Source organism: Equus caballus, chromosome 20, assembly GCF_041296265.1.
Source record: "Equus caballus isolate H_3958 breed thoroughbred chromosome 20, TB-T2T, whole genome shotgun sequence".
Taxonomy (NCBI): domain Eukaryota; kingdom Metazoa; phylum Chordata; class Mammalia; order Perissodactyla; family Equidae; genus Equus; species Equus caballus.
The window spans coordinates 65,525,172-65,549,670 of record NC_091703.1 but is presented as its reverse complement, the minus strand read 5'-3'; the positions used below and the strand labels follow the sequence as shown (position 1 = coordinate 65,549,670).

Sequence of the window (24,499 nt, the reverse complement as noted above, 5' to 3'; positions counted from 1 at the left end):
ACCTCCACGAACTGTCTGCACGGTCCTCAGAAGAGAAACCGAGCCAGGGTCATAAAGAAGGGCCTGCTGAGACAGTTTAGTAGGGACTCCTACAGAAATTACAAAAATAAGAGATTCAGAAAACTACAGGATGTATTTTATCAACAGATAAACTTTCAGCACTAAAACCTAAAATGTAATTCATATAAAAGTAATATTGTATACCACTTACTTGAAAGTTCTATTTCAAAAAACCCCACTTTCTTGTCAAAGAAGTTTCATTCATTTATTATGTTATTACATGTAATTTATTCAATCATCTAAAATTGTTTTGAAGTTTATAATAAAATTCTATATAATAATAGGAACACTTTCCTGCTTACCAAAGTTATAGAAACTGAGAACAAGCTCTCAAAGGCCTAGGAGGTAGGACAGAGATGGCAAAACAAGGAGTTACTGCTCTTACTGTAGAGCAAGGAGGCAAAGCACGTCACCAGGAGAGAGACTCCCCAGCCCAGGGCCCTGGGAGATCTCTCACACAGGTTTCAAAATGACGTAAGGGTGTGCCACAGGAGGCTGCTACTTGTGGGCAACGTGTTACACTGTGTTGGTCTTCTATAAATTCTGAGGGTAATTCTACATAATTATCTACTTAGTTTTCTGATAAATCAGTTTAACATCATAACCCTTAAGCGTCATCCCTAATATGAGTTGTTGGAATCAGATTTGTGTCAGAAATTACAAAGTAGGCAGTTCAGAAATCATATCAATGTGGAGTCTTTTCAGAGAAGTTACTAATTTTAAAAGTATCTAGGGGCTGGCCTGATGGTGTAGTGTTAAGTTCGTGTGCTCTGCTTCAGCGGCCCAGGGTTTACGGGTTCAGATCCCAGGCCCAGACCTACACATCTCTCGTCAAACCATGTCGTGGTGGCACCCCACATACAAAATAGAGGAAGACTGGCACAGATGTTAGCTCAGTGACAATTTTCCTCAAGCAAAAAGAGGAAGATTGCCAACAGACGTTAGTTCAGTGACAATCTTCCTCAAGCAAAAAGAGGAAGACTGAAAACAGATGTTAGCTAAGGGCCAATCTTCCTCACCAAAAAGAAAGAAAGAAAGACAAAGAAAAGAAAAAAAAAGGTGTGTATTTGTTGCCCACACCACAAGGAGGATGTTTTATTGTAAAAACTGAAGAGCTTGAATTGTACTCTTACATTAATGAAAGACACTCTGACTCCTTGTGGAAGTGGGCAGAAAAAATAATTATCCCAGTGCATTTATTATGATCCAGAACATTAGGCACCTCGAAGCTAAAATGGTACAGTATACAGTTTAAAAATGCTTAGTAAAGGCCCATAAAATTGATTAATGACTTAGAAAACAAGAATTATTGTATAGTATAGATTTAAGAAGATCAAATTAGCCCATACAGAGAAGAGACAAACAAAAAAGCTAAGAAAAAATGAACACACTGTTTCAGAGACTGAATACCCCAGTTGAGCGTTGCAGAAAAGCACAGGCACAGACTAAACCACGCTGTACAGTTATTTCCAAACTGCATCATTTTTCTTAGTCAGTTTATTTGACAAAGACTGCTCCATATTTCTGTAATAAATAAGCTGTCAATCTAATGTTACCGTGCTTTTAAATTTTATTATTTTATTACTTTAGTATAAAATGGAAGTATTTATTAAATCATCGTGTATGTTTTCACTCTAAGAACAAAAGACACGACATTAACCAGGACTGGGCAGTGATTCAATCTACCTGATGAGTGGCTGGTGTAGTGCCACCAGCGACGCGTGGACCGTGACGGACACGACCGAGAGGTGGAAGTAGTCGAACATGACGTTGGCGTGGTGGTGGAGGCCCCTGTGGAGGCTCAGGTGCAGCTTCAGCGTCCGGCTGCTGATCAGCTGCAAGGAGCCCAGGTCGTCCGCCCTGCGAGAGGTAGCACATGTGCACGGAACACAGCACAGCCACTGTGGCCAGTATTTCGTGCAGCAGTTTAAACTACCAAACATTTAGTCACTTAATTACTTCTTTAAAACTTTGGAAAGCACCACATTTGCATTAGACAGCAATACGAAATCTAACAACACAAAAATAACCAGACCTTACCTACAGTTTTCTATCAGTCTGTGATATGGACTTTTCCACTAATGTCCCTATAAAATGAGTCCTTTTTGAGACTTCAGGAATTATTCTCATCTTATCATAAATTTTACTCCATAGAGAATACTGTTGATTATAAGGTTGCCGCGTAACATAGGTCAAATCCTATTATAATAAATTCCAAAAGATATGTAAGATTATTTTTAGTGTACAAAATTTTGTTATTAATTGGTTAATTTGGTTGATATTTTATACGGATATTTAGTTTGTCAATAGATTTGCACATACAAAAAGCTGAAATGCCATGAAAATGATATCTAAATACATACATACTTTAACCCATACATACATTACATCTATCTACAGCTAATGAACTACTTAGTCATTTCAGCCTACTCCACTTACAGAAGTCTGACTTGGTGTAAAAAAGAACCCCTTAAGGAATTCTTTGCAGTAAACAAGTATCGCAGGAGAGCAGAAGCTACCACGTGGAAAATTCTTATCCCTGCATGAGAGTAGAGGACTTCTCAAGTGGACCTTTCAGTGACGTGACTGCTTAGTCTTTTATCCTACCTGCAGTCTGAATTACATGCGATTTTCAAGAAGCGTTTCTACACACAAATTTGAAATGAAAAAAACAAAAGATCTACCAAAACAAAACTGTTAAATGGATCTCTGATTCTTGTTTTAAACGAATACAAGCTCAGTTCGTCCCTAAAATATGCGACTGCATGTTCAGATGTGCGGACGAGTTCAGGACAGCCCGTCCCAAACTCCCTCAAGGCTCCAGAAATTAACGAACTAGAAACAGCCACCAAGTGTGAGAGTCATCAGTTCTGGTAACTCTCTCAATACCACAAGACCCACCTAAAGATGGCATCACTCATGCCACCAAGAAAGATTAGCCAGTGATACAGTGAAAGAGAGCTCATTTATATTTAAATGCCTCATGGCAGTGGATTTGTATCAACAGGAACTTCTAGAATCTAGGAAATTGTTTCATATTTGTTTACCTTGTCTGGATTTCACCAGGAGCTCCTGGAACAAGCATGGGCACAAGAGTAGGCCTAACCATTCTCATGAGGCAGGCTTCCCACAAGATAGAGTAGTTCAAAATAAACAAGAAGGGGACGGGCTAGATTCTAAGAAGAAAATGGGGAATCTAATACTAACACATAACCGTCATGAGTAACTAAAGATTTTTAATTGTTTGATTAGCCTACTTACGAATAATCTCCATCTGTGAAGTGCAGATCCAAGGATAACAGAAAATTCATTTCCTCAAGGGTTTCTTCAATCTGAAGAGAAATTATAATATATTTTTTGAATATTTTTAGAAAGTGAGAAATACACCTTGAGGCTTTACAAAAACTATCTAAATATATAGGAAGAGATGCTTACCTTTTTTTCATCCAACAACATTTTAACTTTGAAGATCATGACATCATTTAAAACAACCTCCTCATTTTTATAAAGAATTTGAAATGTTTTACTGCAAATCAGAGAATCATGAACTGAAGCTGGAAAGGCTAAAGTCATACCTAAAACAGATAAGATATATAACTGACAGGTAAAAGGCAAAAATATAACACAAGCGAATTAATACTTTTACTTTAAAGTATTGTAAGCTTGATTACATTACTCCAACACCATTATCATCTTATATAGCAGTATTAGAACATTTCTGAAACTTTATTAATTCCTATGATAAAAAATGAACAAGTAAGTACATTATAACCATTATAAAATTGTTGTACAACTTAATCTAAGAAGGTAAACGAGGGAATCTCAAGGTAGCTATTTTAAGAGTGAACGACTGATCTGTCCACCACAGAAGGAAGCAATTTAGTTTTCCCTAGCTCCACACTAAGGAATTCGGTTGGCCTTTGTCCTGGTTGCTGGGAGGTAACCTCTAAACCTTGTAATAAAGAATCTGGTTGGCTTTTGTCCCCAGTTCCTGAAAGATGGCTTCTAAATCCTTACAATTACCCAGTGGCAGGAGTGTCTTTGTTACTCGTGGTGGGCCCAGACAGTTTATGGTAAGGAGGTGACTCAGGACAGGGGCTGGCCACACCGGTGAGAACAATCATACGATTAGAGAGTTGGGCTTTGAGCTCCCTACTCCAGGGAGGGGAACGGGGCTGGAGACTGAGCCACACGGGTGATGATTCAGTCAACCATGCCTATGTAATCAGACACCAATAAAAACTCTAGACACAAGGCCTGAGTGAGCCGCCCTGGTTCGCAATACTCTCCGTTCTGTCGCATACAGATTTTCTGGAGGGTAATGCATCCTGACTCCTCGGGGAGAGAACAATGGAAGCTTCACAAATCTGGGACCTCCCAGAACTTACTCTGTGCGTCTCTTCTTTTGGCTGGCTCTGATCTGCTATAATATCTAGCTCTATCTTTGCTTTAATAAAACTGTAATAATAAGCAGAGAGCTTTCCTGAGTTCTGTGAGTTGTTGTAGTGAATTATCGAACCTGAGGGGGTAATGGAAACCCCAAATTTGTAGCCATCTGATCAGAAGTGAGGGTATCTTGTGGACCCCTGAAGTTGCAGCTGGCGTCTAAATTGAGAGCAGCCTCATGGAAGACTATGTCGTTTACCTGTAAAGGTTGGTCAATCTCCGAGTTCTTGGTGTCAGGTCATTCCAATAGCCCACCTGCTGTCTTATTCTATCCTCTTGCAATAACGTGATGTGAGAAACAGTTGAAGAAACTGAAGATGTTTAAGCAAGAGACAAAGCAAGCTTGGCACCTCGGCGGGACAGGGAGCTCAGAGAGAGATACCAGAGTCCAACTGGAGCAAGGAGGGTGTCCATACGGGGTGGTGGCCTACTGTCAGTGCAGGGGAGGAGGGCAGCCTGGAATGAAGAGTCAGAACCCACGAAGGGGGCTGGACCCAAATTAGGTGAGAAGGGAGTCCCTGAAGGGGGCAGCCTGGTGCAGGGTGCAGGAGTCCAGAAAGGATGAGGAAAACTTCCACGTGGGGTGAGGGTGGTGGGCAGCAGCCTGACACACTCTAACGGAGCCCCCACAAGGTGAGGAGGATGTCCCTGCAGAAGCAGCTCCTGGCACAAGGACTCAGCAAGTCCACATGGGGTGAGGAGGGTGTCCACGTCAGGGAGTGACCTGGCAGGAGTTGCTTAGGCCCAAGAGGTGTAAGGAGAGCATCCTTGAGGGAGAGGGTGCAGTGACAAGAGACTGGCACCTATACGGGACTCATCACATAAGAAAATATATTAATGAGTCAGGTTTCCTACTGAAACTTTTGAGAGAAAGGATGTGCACATATGGAAAGGAGATACAAATGTAAAATGAATCTTGTGGTACTGGTTGAAATGAGAAATACTGATGTGAACTCACAGTTTTCACTACATATTTAGATAAAGACAAGTGTAAATCTGTATATATATGTGTAAATACATACTGTGTACATACACGTACTCACTAGCTCTATCCACTCAAAGGGCCTGGGAGCAACAAGGCCCCAAGTACTGGTTTCTAATTATTCTCCACCAAAAGGAATCAGGGCTTTTGGAGAAATGGTTGACTGCAGAGCTGGAGCACAGACAGGACAAAACAAGTTTGGACCATCTTTTCACACAAGACAGTAAGGAAGTGCTAAAACAATGAGGGACACAACAAAAGGACCTAGAAGCTGGCTAGAAGAGGCCATCCCTGGTCATATCTGGGATGAACTGAGAATCAAAATAAATTATTATAGTAATGGATTACCAGCCATTAAATCAAAAAGAAACCCATTAAGTCCATACTGATAGAAATAAATAAATGAGTGAAAAAAATCAGAATTTTGAAGGGGAAAAGAGTAACTTTACAGTGAAGAAGAATGACAAAGACTTAGTCAAATGACCCAACTTAACATCATCAGTAATGGGACAAATAGAAATCATGTGCCACCTAACAGGACATAATAAGAAGAACACAGCATCACTTCTGAGATATCTCTATCTAATCATCAGGAAATCACAGATCAACAGAAACTGAAGGACATTCTACAAATTAACAGGATTATAGTCTTCAAAAGTGTCAGGGTCATGAAAGTCAAGGAAAGGCTGAGGAACTGTTCCACAACAAAGGAGATGAAAGACATTACTAATTACAATGCATGATTCTGAACTGGATCATTCTGCTATAAAGAAATTTATTGGGACAACTAGCAAAACTTGAATGGGTCTGCGGATAAGATGGAAGTAATGTATCAATGTTATCTTCTTGATTGTGATGGTTTTAATGGGGTTATAAACAAGAATATTCTTGTTTGGAGAAAACACATAAAGTTGTCCCCCTTATCTGCAGGGAATACATTCCAAGACTCCTAGTGGATGCCTGAAACTATGGATAGCACTGAATCCTATAGATACTATGTTTTTTCCTATACATATACACCCACGATAAAGTTTAATTTATAAATTAGACATAGTAAGAGGTTAATAGCAATAACATAATAAAATAGAACAATTATAACAATATACTGTAATAAAAGTTACCATAGATCTCAGCATACAATTATTTTTCTTTCCTTATTAGGTGGAGAACTTTTACCTTTTCACTTAAAGGAAGCATTTTAGGCTTCTCTTTGGCATATCTGAATTGCCAGCATCACTATTCTTGTGCTTTGGGGCCATTACTAAGTAAAATAAGGGTGACTTGAACACAAGCACTGTGATACCGTGACAGTCAATCTGATAACTGAGACGGTTACTAAGTGACTCTACTACATGCCACTAGGCTGCTGTCCCTCCTTCACCTTAGTAGGAGTCTGGAGGTTTATTCACTGGAGAGGATAAGCAGAGGCCCTCTGAGCTGGAAGTCACCTGCAGAACTGAGAGCATGTGCAGATGAGCACAGGCATATGGACACATTCCTGAATACTGAGCACAGACTCGCAGAACTCTTCCTTTGCTGGGCTCCCAGAAGGCTGGCAGTTAGATTCTTACTCCCCAGGAAAGAAAGACACCAGAGTCTTCTCTGGCATTTCAAGAACCGTGAAGTGTGCAAGATTTTACCCTATCTGCATGCTAACAAGCCAGCCTGCCACAGTGTCATGGATGCTGGCAGAAGACACAAGACTCCTGGGTCACAGGACTTTATTACTCATGGCACAGCAAACAGCATGAACTCCATGTTCTCATCGGTTGCTCTCGGCCTCACTTCCCTAAGTCTTATGGGGGTGACGTGGAGGCAGGCCCAGGGGGATGCTATGCATGCAGAGTGTTTTGGTCACTATCGAGGAACTCTATGCTTAGGAAACTTCAATCTTTTGTAAGGGGCTATAAGAAACCTGCCTAACCTCTGAACTGGAGGAAGACATTATCTTTACTATGCTGGACAGCAGACATATCTACTTTCTGCTCCAGACAGAGAAGCTGTCTATACTATGCATAGCTCTTCAAAATACAAACATCCTTAAAAAGATAGTCTGCAACAGAAATCTGTCAGTGTCTCTGCTCACAAGAGATACAGAAGTGTGAGAAACCATGGAGAACTATTTTCAACAATACATAAGATAAAATATCAGATTCTTCACGGTTCTTGACATGCGGAATCTGACCAACCCAACAGATCTACAACAGATCTATTATGTAGATCTACCGTAACAGATAAGAGCTACAGATACTGACTTCAAAGACTGCCTAGCAAACAGCTCACTAAGACGACCCTAATGCACAGCCCAGAGAGACAAGGCCCACGTATGCTCTCAGAACTTCCATTCAGCCCGCCTTTCCTTCATGCATAGATAACTGAGGACCATCAGACACCCGAGGAAAGTGTCTAATGCGCAAGTCAGAGATCAAAACAAGAGGAAAAAAGCAACTTGTAGAGAAAAATAAAACTGAAAAAAAAATCCTACTGTTCTTGGAAAAAAGTGCATTCAGGAAACAAGAAAAATGTTGCTATAACAAAGGAATACTCAGGGAACAAAAGAGCACTTGGATTTTAAAAGAAAAAGGGAAGGGATGAGAGGGAGGAAGGAATAGAAAGAGAAGAGGGAGAAAGAGAGAGGGAGAGACAGAGAAAAGCAAAAAGCTTAAAAGATGGGTTTTAAAGGTGAAGAAATGACCCAGTGAGTATGCAAAAGACAAATGGAAACAAGGAGAGGAAACACTAAAAATTAAGAGATCTAGTAAAGATGATCCACCATCTAAATAAAAGAAGTTCCAGAAAGAAAGAATAGAGAAAACAGATGGGAGAAAATCATTAACAACATAAAACGTCCCAGAACTGAAGTACATGTGTCTCCAGATTACAGGGCCCAATGAGCATGCAGAGAGACCTGAGGGTCATCATGTGCCATCAGAACACTAGAAACAAAGGGATTCTACAAGATTCCTAAGAGGGGAAAGGGTCACCTAGGAAGGATGAGCAATCAGAGCAGCTTTGGAACTCTCAGCAGCAATGCTGCAAACCCAAAGACAATGAAGCAGTACTTCCAAAATTCTGAAGGAAAAAGAGTTCCAACCTAGAATTCTATACTTGGCTCAACTTTCAAACAAGTATAAGACTAGAAGAAAGACAGTTTTAGACATTGACGGTTGCAAAATATTTATTTCCTATGTCATTTTTCTCAGCAAGATATTGGAGAAAGGGTCCACCAAAATAACAGCATAAACTGAGAAAGGAAAGTAGGTGTTAGGAAACCAGAGATCCAATGCAGAAGAGAGAAGAAGGGAATCCCTAGGAAGAAGGTGAGGGAAGACCCAAAGAGATCCTCTGCCTCAGACACAGAGGGGGAGGAATACAGACTGGCCTGGCGTGCCTGAACAGATGCATACATTGAGGTCTGCTGTCTGAAAGATCTTTGCTGCCATGGTACCATTTTTTAACCTAAGGGACAGACTAAAAGTTTGGCCAAATTCTTTACCGTACTTGATTTGTTTGAGGGTGTACTGATGAAGTTCCTGCCCTAATGCCTAGACACACGAGGGCAGTCTTTCCACCTCACAGAAGTTTTCTGCTTCGACCTAGACCTGAGAGTTGAAGGAAGGAAAGTTGAATGGTAAGTTTAGATGCAAATCAGCCTACCCCATATGTTGGACATCCAATACTTCATCACATGACAACCTTGCCGGAAGCCCTGAACGTGGGGGGCTTTAAGTTTCACACAACTGACTCTTGCCCTTGCCCAATAACTTCCCCAAAGGAGGTCTTGAAACCTCTCAAGTACACAGACGTACTATAACCCAGAAAGATGTTTTTCTTCTGATAACCTTATTTTAATTGTAGTGATACTGGAGCTTTCTTATACAACTGGGCTTGTTCTTGCTGCTCAGTTTTTCCAAACTCAACCAGATACTTCCTTGGGATACATTCATAGGTGATAAAACAATAATGAAGAAAGCAAAAGAATGATTAACACAAAAGTCAGGAAGGTACACAGGAGGCGTTTATGGTGCTAGCAATGTTCTATTTCTTAAATGAAGGGTTGGGTACCTGGGTGATCACTTTATTATTTAATAAAATAATGTTTTATATGACCTTCAAAAATGTATGATACAGTTCACAACAAAATTTTAAATATTTATTGTACAGGCACTCTGTGCCATCCATTGTTCTAAGCTAAGTAGATCAAACCAAACCAAACAAAAAACCCAACAGGTTCCCTGCCCTCATCTAATTCTGTAAACTACACCTGCACTAAGTGTTACGGAGGAGGACAGAGTGGTACGGCAGGTCAAACAGGAGGGTGAAGCTAGTCTGTGGGGTCAGGAAAGGCTTTGTTGACAATAAAGCATCTGAGTTGAAATACCATAAAAAAGTTAGTCAAATGAGAATGGAAAGAAAGAGAATTTCAGGAGGAAGGAACAGAAACCTCAAGAAGGCAAGGTCCATGTCTCATGTTTCTTAGTTCATACAGTACTATGTACATGGTCAGCACCTGTGGAGAAATCGGAACCCGTGTACACTGCCGGTGGCAATGTAAAATGGTGTAGCCACTGTGGAAAAGAGTAGTGAAGTTCCTCCAAAAATTAAAAATAAAATGACCATATGATCCAGCAATCCCACTTCGGGGTATTTATCCAAAAGAATTGAAAACAGGATCCTGAAGATGTGTCTGCAACCCCCATGTGCACTGCAGCATTATTTACAACAGCCAAGAGATGGAAACAACCTAAATGTCCATTGATGGACGAATGGATAAAGAAGATGAGGTTTATGACGGAATATTTCCAGCCTTAAAAAGGAAGGAAATCCTGTCATATGCTACCACATGGATGAGCCATGACGACTTATGCTAAGTGAAATAGGTCAAACACTGCAAGATTCTACTTAAGCAAGGTTATTCTAAAGTAGTCAAACGCATGGAAGCAGAAAGTAGAACGGTGGTTGCCACGGGGCAGGAGGAAGGGGAAATGAGGAGCTGCTGTTCAGTGGCACAGGGCGAAGCAGTCCTAGAGATCTGCCGCACACCAACGTGCATAACTGACACCACTGTGCTGCCCACTCACACGTTTGTTAAGAGGGTGGATTTCAAGTTATGTGCTTTTTACCACACACACACACACACACACGAGTGCTTTACTTTGGAGTGTGAATACCTCATAGCAGTTTATTTAGAGAAGAGCGCTGGGGGTTTTGTCCTAAAGTAGACACTAACCTTCCTGAATTCTGCACTTGGGCCTGGGGCACCCAACTGACACGGCTGAGCCGGTGACAGACCTTTAATGCATTCCTGTTTTCAGGGCCCCTCACATCCCTTCATCTGCTGTGCCTGCCTGAAATCCCTGGGGAAGGTGTCCCAAAGGGCAGTTCAGCTCCCACTTCTGTTTTCTGTCCTTCAAAACCTGAGTGAAATGTTTTTCTATTATTCCTTTTTGCACTTCTGTATTGCTATTACCAAGGAGTCTTGGAAACAAGACGACCCAAACATATGTGTATACTCAGCTCACCGTCTTGAATCTGAAACCCTCTCTGCTTCTTAATATTTACCAGATGATAACCTCCATCTTGAGGTTAGGAGTCACAAAAATCTTCTTCATTGCTTTAACTTAGGAGTGAGCACTATGTCTTCCACATAATAAGCACCTAGCAAGTATTTATTGAATAAATGAGCCTTCATCTATCTAACTCCTTAATTTAGTGCCGTATTTCCTAGTTGAAATGACTATTTTCACTTGGCCTTTCAGTTATCTGCCAACCCAGAGATCAGATCTACTCTTAGAGACCTTTGATAGAGGTCTACAAACACTTACATTAAGCCTGATAATTTATACTTCATTCCTATTGCTATCTTTCTACATTTCCGTTTCCTTTGGTTAAGCAGCTAGCATTGGTATCTCTTATTTATTGTGCAAAGAAGTGAGCATTCATTCAACGATAAGTTATTAAGCCTCTAAAATATCAGGAACTAAGAGATATGAAGATAAATAAGAACACTACTCCCGCCTTCAGAGTTCCCAATTTAGTTTGGACAGAAGCATTCAGGGAAACATCTGCAGTACAATGCAATAATCTCCTAACCCCCACTTCAGGAGGCCAAAGCAGATGGCCATGTAATGATCACTACCACTTACGCCAGGTAAAAAGACAAGTAATGGCAGTGACAGAAGGAAGCTGTTGAATCTAGGGAAAGCAAAATGGAGGCTTGTGATGTCAAATGGACTCAAGCTTCACGATCTATGCAAAGTTTACTGTAAGATCTAACTCTGTGCTTGGTTTTCCATTCATGGTTGTTGAGATTATTCAATTGCTGATAACAGTAATGGATTAGTGAGATAATATGAACTGCCTCTAGCTTTATATTTCTTTAAACTTTCCTCAGTTTTCTTAAAGCAGTCTTCTTCAATGATTCTTAATGTATGATTATATTAGAATTCCATTTCTGAGGAAAAAAATTCTAAGATGATAAGAGCTGAAGGAGGTACATAGGCAGTGCTATGACAACACGGCGGCAGACTTCTAACTGCTATGGGAGGCCTCTATGGCTTAACGAAGGAGATAATGAGGGGACAACAGGCATGGAACACGAGGTAAGTGAGAGCCCATCAACTCTGAGAAATTGGAAGTGGCTCCATAGACTCCACAGGGAGAACGGTGGGAAACAAAGTCAGACGCGTAGAATAGGGTCAGATCATGAACAAGCCTGACAATTCAGCAAAACGATCACATTTCAGCGGCTCTCAAAGGCAGACCCTGGAAAGTTGGTGGCTGGGCAATATTTAAGAAGACAACTAGGAGGGGAGAAAGAGAGAGTTCTTCTGGCAGCACTTCAAAATATTCAAGGCTTTATTACAAGTGGCCCAGGCAAAGCAATTGGGCCAACCCTTCCTTACCTTGATAACTAGTCCTTAATTCCAGCCTCCCTTTTGTCTTCATATTAAGTTTTTTAACCGCTATCACCTGTATAAAAGCACGCGGTGGTGAGTAGGAAGAAGAATGGAGTACACATACACATAAAGAACAGATGGCCTTAGAAAAACCCTGGTCAATCAAATACAAATAACTGGAAATTTCTTCTTTGTTCAACCAGCGTTGATTTCTTATTAGTCCAAATGCTTATCTAGTTGTGAAGCATCTCTCAAAGTGGAGAATATATTTTTTTAGTAATAAGACCTTCCCCACACATTATTGTTTGAATTTTTGTGCAATTTCCTTTTCTTTCTCCTCATAAATAGCAGTCTTGCAGAAGAACTAAATAGATATTTTTCCAAAAAGAACATCAAAATGGCCAATAGGCACATGAAAAGAAGTTCAACATCACTAATCATCAGGGAAATGCAAATCAAAACCATAATGAGATATCACCTCACACCTGTTAGAATGGCTATCTTCAAGAAGACAAGAGATAACAAGTGCTGGCGAGGATGTGGTGAAAAGGGAATCCTTATACACTGTTGGTGGGAATGTAAATTGCTCCAGCCACCATGGAAAACTATACGGAAGTTCCTCAAAAAACTAAAAATAGATCTGCCATATGATCCAGCTATTCTACTTCTGGGTATACACCCAAAGGAAATGAAAACAAGATTTCAAAGAGATATACACACTCCTATGTTTACTGCAGTGTTATTCACAACAGCCAAGATTATGGAAGCAACCTAAGTGTCCATCGATGGACGAATGGATAAAAAAGATGTGGTATATGGGGCCAGCCCAGTGGTGCAGTGGTTAAGTTCACATGTTCCTCTCCAGATGCCCAGGGTTCACCGGTTTGGATCCCGGGTGCAGACATGGCACCGCCCGGCAAGCCATGCTGTGGCAGGCATCCCACATATAAAGTAGAGGAAGATTGGCATGGATGTTAGCTCAGGGCCAGTCTTCCTCGGCAAAAAGAGGAGAATTGGCAGCAGTTAGCTCAGGGCTAATCTTCCTCAAAAGAAAAAGAAAAAAGATGCGGTATACACATACAATGGAATATTATTCAGCCATGAGAAAGAAGGAAATCCTGCCATATGTGACAACATGGATTCACTTTGAGCACATTACGCTAACTTAGGTAAGTTAGACAGAGAAAGACAATACTGTATGATATCACTTTTATGTACAATCAAAAAAGGTCAAACTCATAAAAAACAGAGAGTAAAAAATGGTGGTTAACAGGGAATGGGGGTGAGGGAGAAGACTGATGTTTAAGGGCACAAACTTGCAATGAGAAGTGAATGCGCCACAGAGATCTAAAGCACAGTGTAACACAGACAATACTGGACCGTAATTATGTAATGGGATAAGACTGATGTTTAAGGGTACGGACTTGCAATGAGTAGTGAACGAGCCACAGAGACCTAAAGCACAGTATAACACAGACAATACTGGACCGTAATTATGTAATGGGATAAGTACTGCTACAACAGCAATCATATTACAATATACAAATGTGTCAAAGTAACACATTGTACACTTTAAATTTACACAATGTTATATGTCAAATTTATTCACTAAAAAAAATAAGACAAGAAATCACAGTCTTATCACTACTGTTGCTAGCTACCATCTAAGTGCCAGGCACTGCACTTTACATACATTGTTCCTAATCTGTTAGGCAGTCTTAGAGGGCAGGGATTAATATATCCATTTTATAGATACCAAGGCTCTGATAACTTACATAATTTGCTCAGGAAGTAAATGCCATTGCATTTGCTCCAAAGCCTGTGCTTGGTCTTCTATGTCACACTGATAAATTAGTTCAAACATATGTGTGCAGTTCACTCTTACACATATCACAGAACTCCTACACTAGTAGGGAACAGCTGTCTCATTGGGGAAGAAAAGACCCAAAGGAAGCATAAAAAGGTTAAACCACATCAATCAGCTATCCTGCATACAAGTAAGGCTAATTCTTAAAAACTTATTTACTAAGCACTATACCAGGTCTCTTTACTCAATTTTCTCATTTAATTTTCACAAACACACTGTACGACAGGGATTATTTCCATTTCACTGATTAGGAAAGGCTCAGAGAAACCGAATAATTTGCTTAAGACCATCCAGCTAGTAAGTGGCAGAACAAGACTTGAAACTATAGCCAAACTCAAACACTTTCTCCACACTAAACTAGTTTTACAAGCACAGAAATGCAAGCCCAGGTACCTGGACTTCTTTGATAAGTTACAGATTCAGGGGTCTTTGTGAACTCTTCTCCTTCCTTCAGTTTCCCTTGTTGCTGCCCATCCTAGTTCACACTTCTTATCCCAGAAATGGTTTTATTAATTTAAAAATTTTTAGTTTATATATTTACACGAGATGTTATCCCATGTACTTAATTACTACGCTGCATAATAGAAATTATATAAATCATAGGAAAACATCAAATAAACTTTACTATAAGTTTCAGCTCCTTACGACCATAAATAGTTCACAAATAGCACAGTAAATGAGTCAAAACTCGACTGCTTCACATTCTTTCTTATATTACTAGCAGCCCAATAATACTTCAATGTATACAGCCCTTTGGAGTTTGAACTTTCACTTACTTAACGCATGACAGCCTTGTAAAGCAGGTAACCCATTTCACAGATAAGAAACTGAGGCTCAAAGAGGTTAAGTGAGTTTTCCAAGGTAACTTAGAAGGAAGTTGGTATCCTGATTCCAAGTTACGACTGTGTTAACTACAACAGAGCTGTGTCTTTGAATCTACAGCTGCTAAAACACCTAAGGTATAGCTGCCTTGGTATCACAAGTGACCCAAATCAATACCAAAACAGTAAGTGGATTTGCTATGTCTTGCCAGAAACTTAAGATCTTCCTTCTTTTTTTTTCTTTTCTAAGGACTGGCACCCGAGCTAACAACTGTTGCCAATCTTTTTTATTTTCTGCTTTTTCTCCCCAAATCCCCCCACTACATAGTTGTATATTGTAGTTGTGGGTCCTTCTAGTTGTGGCATGTGGGACGCCGCCTCAGCATGACCTGATGAGCAGTGCCATGTCCGTGCCCAGGATCCGGACCGGCGAAACCCGGGGCCGCTGAAGCAAAGGGTGTGAACTTAACCATTCGGCCACGGGACCAGCCACAAGATCTTCCTTCTTTATGATGGAGAGTCATTTCAATTTTATAAACCCTTTTCCTCTTGTGTTACCATAACAATGAAAATGCTGTTTACTTGTTTTCAACTTTTGGAATCAAACCATAGACAAAGCACATAATACTTAACTACATTCACAAAACAGAATATGAATGTTAGCAACCTCAGTAATACAAAACAAAGGGTATATCTAAAGGGTTGGGAGGTGGAGGGAAAGAGAAAATTTCAAAGAAGAGGCAAGATTGCTTATATGCTTCTTTTACAAAATAAGAGGTCTGTCATACTTGCTGAAATAGGAAATGGAGCTTTAAACATATTTTTTGAAGCTACAGTAATGGTCAAAGAAAGATCTGGGAATAACGGTATCTCTTTTAAAAAGTAGGGGAAGAGGGAGGTAGGAAGTAGTGCAAGATAAACTGTCATTTATCACAACAGGAAGTGAAAACGTCTCTATGGAGGAAACCATTAGGCCTAGAGAGATAGTTAAAGGTGGATGCATCTAGAGAGTGAGCTACGGTTTTCACTACAAATCTTTCTGGATTAATAGACCTTTTAACTATTTGCCTATATTATTTGTATAAAATTATTCTTTTCAGAAAAAAGGGATGGATGGATATTAAAAAGCTAATAAAATAATGTATGTTTCTTTTTAAAAAATACTATCACTATTAGAAATGGAGAGCTGTCATTTGAACTTTTAATCAACTCTGTACACAGTCCTCTAACATTTCAAACTGGGGCCAGCTTCCTACAACCAGCAATGACTCCTCTGTTGTAGACGTCTCTGAATGCTTTCCTATTAACCAATTTTCAACAGCTCCATAAACACTCATTGTCTTTCATGACCGATGTTACTGCAGATGACAGCTATTTCCTGACTCAAGCCTCTCCCTGTCAGCACAATCTCACGCTGGAAATAATTTAAATGTGTGGCAATAAGCTGTATAACACCATCTAATTCCCACCACATCTAACCTGCCCTACTGCAACTCACAGACAAAATAATTATCTTCTCTCTTCTTCCTAAAACTTTTTCAGAAATATACACAAGGTATAGGAATTATGGTAAAACAGTATTGGAAAGAAAAGCTCTTGAGATGAAAATATAAGTCAAAGTTAGGAGAAAAATAGGGTATAAAATAAAAAGTATAGAGAAAATCCCAGCCCTTAGAAGAAAAGTGAATTTTTAAGGAACAGAAGTAAAAAGAGGATTAACACAGGGGACAAAGGAAAACTACCTTATATAAATATATTTATGTTATCAAGGATGAATTTAGAAATTTCATCCTTTTTAGATGAAATTTAGAATTTAGAAATCAAGAATCATGTATTTATTAAAACAAAGTCAGCCAAATACATAGGAGTAATTTCTGGAGGCAGAAAATTTTGGAAGGATACTTTTTCCTAACAAATTTATTAATGTTAAAAAGGTACACACTCCAGGAACTCCTAAATACTATTTTAAAATGAAATAAATCTTGGGAGAGGGAGAACATAAAAAGAGAACAGAATCGATATCTCAAAAGACTGGAATAAACTGGCTGCCTCCTTGGCTCTTTCTTTCAGATTGCTGGTGAGGAAACTCCTGTGGACATGAGAGCATCATTTTGCATCTACCACACCTGTGAGCCTCTGCTGCATCGCCACCCCCCAGCAATCGCTGCCCTCTACAATTTCCATGTGAACTTGAACATGGAACACGACAGGCTACTCTGGGGCACACTGGCAGGAAAACCAGGGGGGATGCCAGATGTATGTTACCACAGAGGTGTTCAGAGGACGACACAAGATTCAAAAGCTGTGGAGCACCACACACACAAAAGGGAGTCATGCTGGAAATGGTACCGGGCAGTGAAAGGGGCACATCTCACAATTTGTTTAGGGTCCCTTTATTTCTAAAACATTGTGTAATTTTTTGTGTACCACAAATAAGAAAAATAAGATACTCTAAATTAGAAAAAATAAAACACATCAATATGACATTTGGAATAAAAAAAGATCCTGGGAAATCATATTAGGTATTATATTTTAGACATGACAGACAAAAGTTTGCTGTCTTGAAAGAGTAAGAAAAAAGTATGAGAGAAATTTTATATATCTTTTTCTTCTTCTGTCCAAAATCTAGTTATTATGTTTGCCATTTTTGCTGCGATAATTTAATTAAAAAGCATGCAACATCTTAAAAATGTTCCGGTACAATGCTATAAAAATACATACATAAATAATGTTTTCACATATAAGCTAAAATTATATATTATGGAAGTCTACTGTTTTCTAAGCCCAGGCTTCTCTTTTAAATACTGGTGTCTGCCATAAACAATTTATTTATTTATTTATTTTGAGGAGGATCAGCCCTGAGATAACTACTGCCAATCCTCCTCTTTTTGCTGAGGAAGACTGGCCCTGAGCAAACACCCATGCCCATCTTCCTCTACTTTATACGTGGGATGCCTACCACAGCATGGCTTTCAGCCAAGCGGTGCCATGTCCGCACCCGGGATTCAAACCAGTGAACCCCGGGCCGCCGAGAAGCGGAATGTGTGCACTTAACCGCTGCGCCACCAGGCCGGGCCCCAACATCTTATTTTTAAAAGATACTTCCTTTCCATACACTAGTAAACTATCAGATCACTGACAGGTCATAGTCAATAAAACACAGTTCATAGTATCAGAAACTAGAAACTAAACTGGTAGCAACAATGACTAAATCTGGACTTATAACTAATAAAAACCAAAATCACAGTGCCCAGGAAAAGGCATTTAAAAAAAGGTACTCTATTTGGGTATTTCTGAAATACTTACTTGTCATAATGTCAAAATAACATTATTTCATAAATGATATTAATTACATGTAATATTTCTGCCATACAAATGACCTAGAAAGATCTCATAACCTAAGGAACTAGCAAAGGAACAAACTAAGCCCAAAGTTAGCACAAGGAAGGGAATAACAAAGATCAGAGCGCAAATGAATGAAACAGAGATAAGAAAAACAATAAAAAAGATGAACAAAACTAAGAGCTGTTTTTTTTAAAAGATAAACAAAAACAAACCTTTAGCTAGACTAAGAAAAAAAGAGATGACAAATAAAATTATAAATGAAAGAGAAGAAATTACAACTAACACCACAGAAATACAAAGGATAAGAGACTATGATAAACAATTATACACCAACAAATAACCTAGAAATAACCAGATAAATTCCTAGAGACAATACACCTTACCAAGACCGAATCATGAAGAAACAGAAAATGTGAATAGACCAATAATGAGTAGGGAGATTGAATCAGTAATCAAAAATCTCCAAAAAAATAAAAGCCCAAGACCAGACAGCTTCACTGATGAATTCTATCAAACATTTAAGAAGAATTAATACCAATTCTTCTCAAACTTCCAAAAATTGATCAGGAAGGAACACTTCCCAAATTCATTTTACAAGGCCAGCATTACCCTGAGATGGAAGCCAGACACAGACACTACAAGAAAAAAAATTACAAGCCAATATCCCTGATGAACATAGATGCAAAAACCCTTAACAAAATACCAGCAAACTGAATTCCAGAGCACATTAAAAGAATCATACACTATGATCAAATGGGATTTAGCCCTGGGATAAAAGGGTGGTTCCAAATACACAAATCAATAAATGTGATATGGCACATTAACAGAATGATGGATAAAAATCATATGATCATTCCAATAAATGCAGAAAAAGCATTTGACAAAACTCAAATACTTTCATGATAAAATCTCTCAACAAATTAGGCATAGAAGGAATGTACTTCAACATAATAAAGGTCATATATGACAAGCCCACAGCTAACATCATACTCAATGGTGGAAGGTTAAAAGCTTTCCTCTAATGTCAGGAACAAGACAAGGGAGCCCACTCTCACCACTCCTATTCAACACAGTAGTACTAGCCACAGCAGTTTGCCAAACAAGAAAGGAAGAATAAAATTATCTCTGCGTGCAGATGATATGATTTTTTTTTTTTTTTTTTATTAATGTTATGATAGATTACAACCTTGTGAGATTTCAGTTGTACATTTTTGTTAGTCACGTTGTGGGTACACCACTTCCCCCTCCGTACCCTCCCCCCACCCCCCCTTTTCCCTGGTAACCACCAATCAGATCTCCTTCTCAATATACTAATTTCCACCTATGAGTGGAGTCATATAGAGTTCGTCTTTCTCTGACTGACTTATTTCGCTTAACATAATACCCTCGAGGTCCATCCACATTGTTGTGAATGGGCCAATTTCGTCTTTTTTTATGGCTGAGTAGTATTCCATTGTGTATATATACCACATCTTCTTTATCCAATCATTAGTTTCTGGGCATGTAGGCTGGTTCCACGTCTTGGCTATTGTAAATAATGCTGCAATGAACATAGGGGTGCAACGGACTCTTGAGATATCTGATATCAGGTTCTTAGGATAGATACCCAGTAATGGGATGGCTGGGTCATAGGGTATTTCTATTTTTAACTTTTTGAGAAATCTCCATACTGTTTTCCATAGTGGCTGTACCAGTTTGCATTCCCACCAACAGTGTATGAGGGTTCCTCTTTCTCCACAACCCCTCCAACATTTGTCGTTCTTGGTTTTGGATGTTTTTGCCAATCTAACGGGGGTAAGGTGATATCTTAGTGTAGTTTTGATTTGCATTTCCCTGATGATTAGCGATGATGAACATCTTTTCATGTGTCTATTGGCCATATTCATATCTTCTTTTGAGAAATGTCTGTTCATGTCCTCTGCCCATTTTTTGATCGGGTTGTTTGTTTTTTTGTTGTTAAGCAGTGTGAGTTCTTTGTATATTATGGAGATTAACCCTTTGTCGGATAAGTGGCTTGTAAATATTTTTTCCCAATTAGTGAGCTGTTTTTTTGTTTCAATCCTGTTTTCCCTTGCCTTGAAGAAGCTCTTTAGTCTGATGAAGTCCCATTTGTTTATTCTTTCTATTGTTTCCCTCAACTGAGGAGTTACAGTGTCCGAAAAGATTCTTTTGAAACTGATGTCAAAGAGTGTACTGCCTATATTCTCTTCCAAAAGACTTATTGTCTCAGGCCTAATCTTTAGGTCTTTGATCCATTTTGAGTTTATTTTGGTGTGTGGAGAAAAAGAATGGTCAATTTTCAATCTTTTGCATGTGGCTGTCCAGTTTTCCCAGCACCATTTGTTGAAGAGACTTTCTTTTCTCCATTGTAGGCCCTCTGCTCCTTTGTCGAAGATTAGCTGTCCATAGATGTGTGGTTTTATCTCTGGGCTTTCAATTCTGTTCCATTGATCTGTGGACCTGTTTTTGTACCAGTACCATGCTGTTTTGATCACTGTAGCTTTGTAGTATGTTTTGAAATCGGGGATTGTGATTCCGCCGGCTTTGTTTTTCTTGCTCAGGATTGCTTTAGCAATTCGCGGTCTTTTGTTGCCCCATATGAATTTTAGGATTGTTTGTTCAATTTCTGTGAAGAATGTTCTTGGGATTCTGATTGGGATAGCATTGAATCTGTATATTGCTTTAGGTAGTATGGACATTTTAACTATGTTTATTCTTCCGATCCATGTGCAAGGGATGTCTTTCCATCTCTTTATGTCATCGCCTATTTCTTTCAAGAGAGTCTTGTAGTTTTCATTGTATAGATCCTTCACTTCCTTGGTTAAGTTTATCCCAAGGTATTTTATTCTTTTCGTTGCTATTGTGAATGGGATAGAGTTCTTGAGTTCTTTTTCTGTTAGTTTATTGTTAGTGTATAGAAATGCTACTGATTTATGCACGTTAATTTTATACCCTGCTACTTTGCTGTAGTTGTTGATTATTTCTAATAGTTTTTCTGTGGATTCTTTGGGGTTTTCTATGTATAAGATCATGTCGTCTGCAAACAACGAGAGTTTTACTTCTTCGTTACCTATTTGGATTCCTTTTATTTCTTTTTCCTGCCGAATTGCTCTGGCCAGCACCTCCAGAACTATGTTGAATAGGAGTGGTGAAAGTGGGCACCCTTGTCTTGTTCCTGTCCTCAGAGGGATGGCTTTCAGCTTTTGTCCATTGAGTATGATGTTGGCTGTGGGTCTATCATATATGGCCTTTATTATGTTGAGGTACTTTCCTTCTATACCCATTTTACTGAGGGTTTTTATCATAAATGGGTGTTGGATCTTGTCGAATGCTTTCTCTGCATCTATTGAGATGATCATGTGGTTTTTGGTTTTCATTTTGTTAATGTAGTGTATCACGTTGATTGACTTGCGGATGTTGAACCATCCCTGTGTCCCTGGTATAAATCCCACTTGATCATGGTGTATAATCTTTTTGATGTATTGCTGTAATCGGTTTGCCAAAATTTTGTTGAGGATTTTTGCATCTATGTTCATCAGTGATATCGGCCTGTAGTTCTCCTTCTTTGTGTTGTCCTTGTCAGGTTTGGGAATCAGAGTGATGTTGGCTTCATAGAATGTGTTAGGGAGTTCTCCATCTTTCTCAATTTTCTGGAACAGTTTGAGGAGAATAGGTATTAAGTCTTCTTTGAATGTTTGGTAGAATTCTCCAGAGAAGCCGTCTGGTCCTGGACTCTTGTTTTTGGGGAGGTTTTTGATTACCGTTTCTATTTCCTTACTTGTGATTGGTCTATTCAGATTCTCCATTTCTTCCTGATTCAGTTTGGGGAGATTGTAGGAGTCTAGGAATTTGTCCATTTCTTCCAGGTTGTTCAATTTGTTGGCATATAGTTTTTCATAGTATTCTCTTATGATCTCTTGTATTTCATTGGTATCTGTTGTGATTTCTCCTCTGTCATTCCTGATTTTATTAATTTGCGATTTCTCTCTTCTTTTCTTGGTGAGTCTGGCTAGGGGTTTGTCAATTTTGTTAATTCTTTCGAAGAACCAACTCTTTGTTTCATTGATCCTTTCTATTGTCTTTTTTGTTTCAATATCGTTTATTTCTGCTCTTATTTTTATTATTTCCCTCCTTCTACTGACTCTGGGCCTTGTTTGTTCTTCTTTTTCTAGTTCTGTTAGGTGTCGTTTGAGGTTGCTTACGTGAGCTTTTTCTTGTTTAGTGAGGTGAGCCTGTATTGCGATGAATTTCCCTCTTAGGACTGCTTTTGCTGCATCCCAAATGATTTGGTATGTCATGTTCTCATTTTCATTTGTCTCCAGATAATATTTGATTTCTTCTTTAATTTCTTCAATGATCCATTGTTTGTTGAGAAGCGTGTTGTTTAGTCTCCACATTTTTGCACCTTTCTCTGCTTTTTTCTTGTAGTTGATTTCTAGTTTAATAGCGTTATGATCAGAAAAGATGCTTGATATTATTTCAACTCTCTTGTATTTATTGATGTTTGCTTTGGTTCCCAAAATATGGTCAATCCTTGAGAATGTTCCATGTGCACTTGAGAAGAATGTGTAACCTGCTGTTTTTGGATGAAGTGTTCTATATATATCTATTAAGTCCATCTGGTCTAATTTTTCATTTAATTCTATTATTTCCTTGTTGATTTTCTGTCTGGATGTTCTGTCCATTGGTGTTAATGGTGTGTTGAGGTCCCCTACTATTATTGTATTGTTGTTGATGTCTTCTTTTAGTTCTATTAAGAGTTGCTTTACAAATTTTGGTGCTCCTGTGTTGGGTGCGTATATATTTATAAGTGTTATGTCTTCTTGGTGGAGAGTCCCTTTTATCATTATATACTGTCCCTCTTTGTCTTTCTTTATCTGTTTTGCTTTGAAATCTACCTTGTCTGATATTAGTATAGCGACACCTGCTTTCTTTTGTTCATTATTAGCTTGGAGTATTGTTCTCCATCCCTTCACTCTGAGTCTGTGTTTGTCTTTGGGGCTGAGGTGTGTTTCCTGGAGGCAGCATATTGTTGGATCTTGTTCTTTGATCCATCCTGCCACTCTGTGTCTTTTGATTGGGGAGTTCAATCCGTTTACATTTAGAGTGATTATTGAGACGTGGTGGCCTACCACTACCATTTTGTGTCTTGTTTTCCGGTTTTCTTCAGTTTCCTTTGTTTCTCGTCCCATGGTTTAATCTGTTCTGATGTAGAGCTGCTACTCTCTGTTGTTGTCCTTCTACTTATCTCCTCTGCTCTTGGTTTTGTAGTCCCTTTCCTTTTTTGGATTTTTCAGGAATGAGGGTTTTCCTGAGGATTTCCTGAAGAGGAGGTTTTGTGGCAATGAACTCCCTTAATTTTTGTTTATCTGGGAAAGTTTTTATTTCTCCATCGTATTTGAAGGATATTTTCGCTGGGTAGAGAATTCTCGGCTGTAGGTTTTTGTCCTTCAGATTTTTGAATATATCATTCCACTCTCTTCTAGCCTGTAAAGTTTCTGCTGAGAAATCTGCTGATAGCCTGATGGGGGTTCCTTTGTAGGTTAGTTTCTTTTGCCTGGCTGTCCTTAATATTTTCTCCTTGTCGTTGACTTTTGCTAGCTTCACTACTATATGCCGTGGAGTTGGTCTTCTTGCATTGATAAAGTTTGGAGATCTATTGGCTTCTGTCACCTGAAGATCCATCTCCCTCACCAGATTTGGGAAGTTCTCAGCCATTATTTCTTTGAATAGGTTTTCTGCCCCTTTCTCCTTCTCTTCTCCCTCTGGTATACCTATAATCCTTACGTTGCATCTCCTACAGATGATATGATTTTATATGTAGAAAACCCTAAAGATTCCACCAAAAAGCTGTCAGTACTAATCAACGAATTCAGTAAAGTTGCAGGATACAAAATCAACATACAAAAATCAGTTGCACTTCTATATACTAATAAGAAACTATTCAAAAGAGAAATCAAGAAAGCAATCCCATTTACAATAGCCCTAAAAACATAAAATACTTAGGAATAAATTTAACCAAGGAGATAAAAGACCTGTATGCTGAAAATTGTAAGATATTGATGAAAGAAACTAAAGA

The 24,499-nt window shown here is 39.0% G+C and overlaps 1 protein-coding gene across 27 annotated transcripts in view; it reads right to left on the bottom strand.

Annotated features, from left to right (window-relative positions):
• FAM135A (family with sequence similarity 135 member A) overlaps window positions 1–24,499 on the bottom strand; it is a 117,105-nt gene that overhangs the window by 60,948 nt on the left and 31,658 nt on the right. For 25 of the 27 annotated variants that reach the window (XR_011430091.1, XR_011430092.1, XM_023625144.2 and 22 more), the window contains 3 exons: window positions 3,496–3,635; window positions 3,322–3,392; window positions 1,747–1,920 (listed from right to left, as the gene is read on the bottom strand). Coding sequence is in view for 20 of the 27 variants with exons in the window: in XM_023625144.2 (XP_023480912.1) it covers window positions 1,747–1,920; window positions 3,322–3,392; window positions 3,496–3,635 (385 nt within the window). In the remaining 7 variants the exon portion in view is untranslated. Of the gene's footprint in view, window positions 1–1,746; window positions 1,921–2,100; window positions 2,226–3,321; window positions 3,393–3,495; window positions 3,636–24,499 lie in introns of those variants that run through there. The other 2 variants (XM_070245753.1, XM_014734526.3) reach the window with 1 other exon arrangement.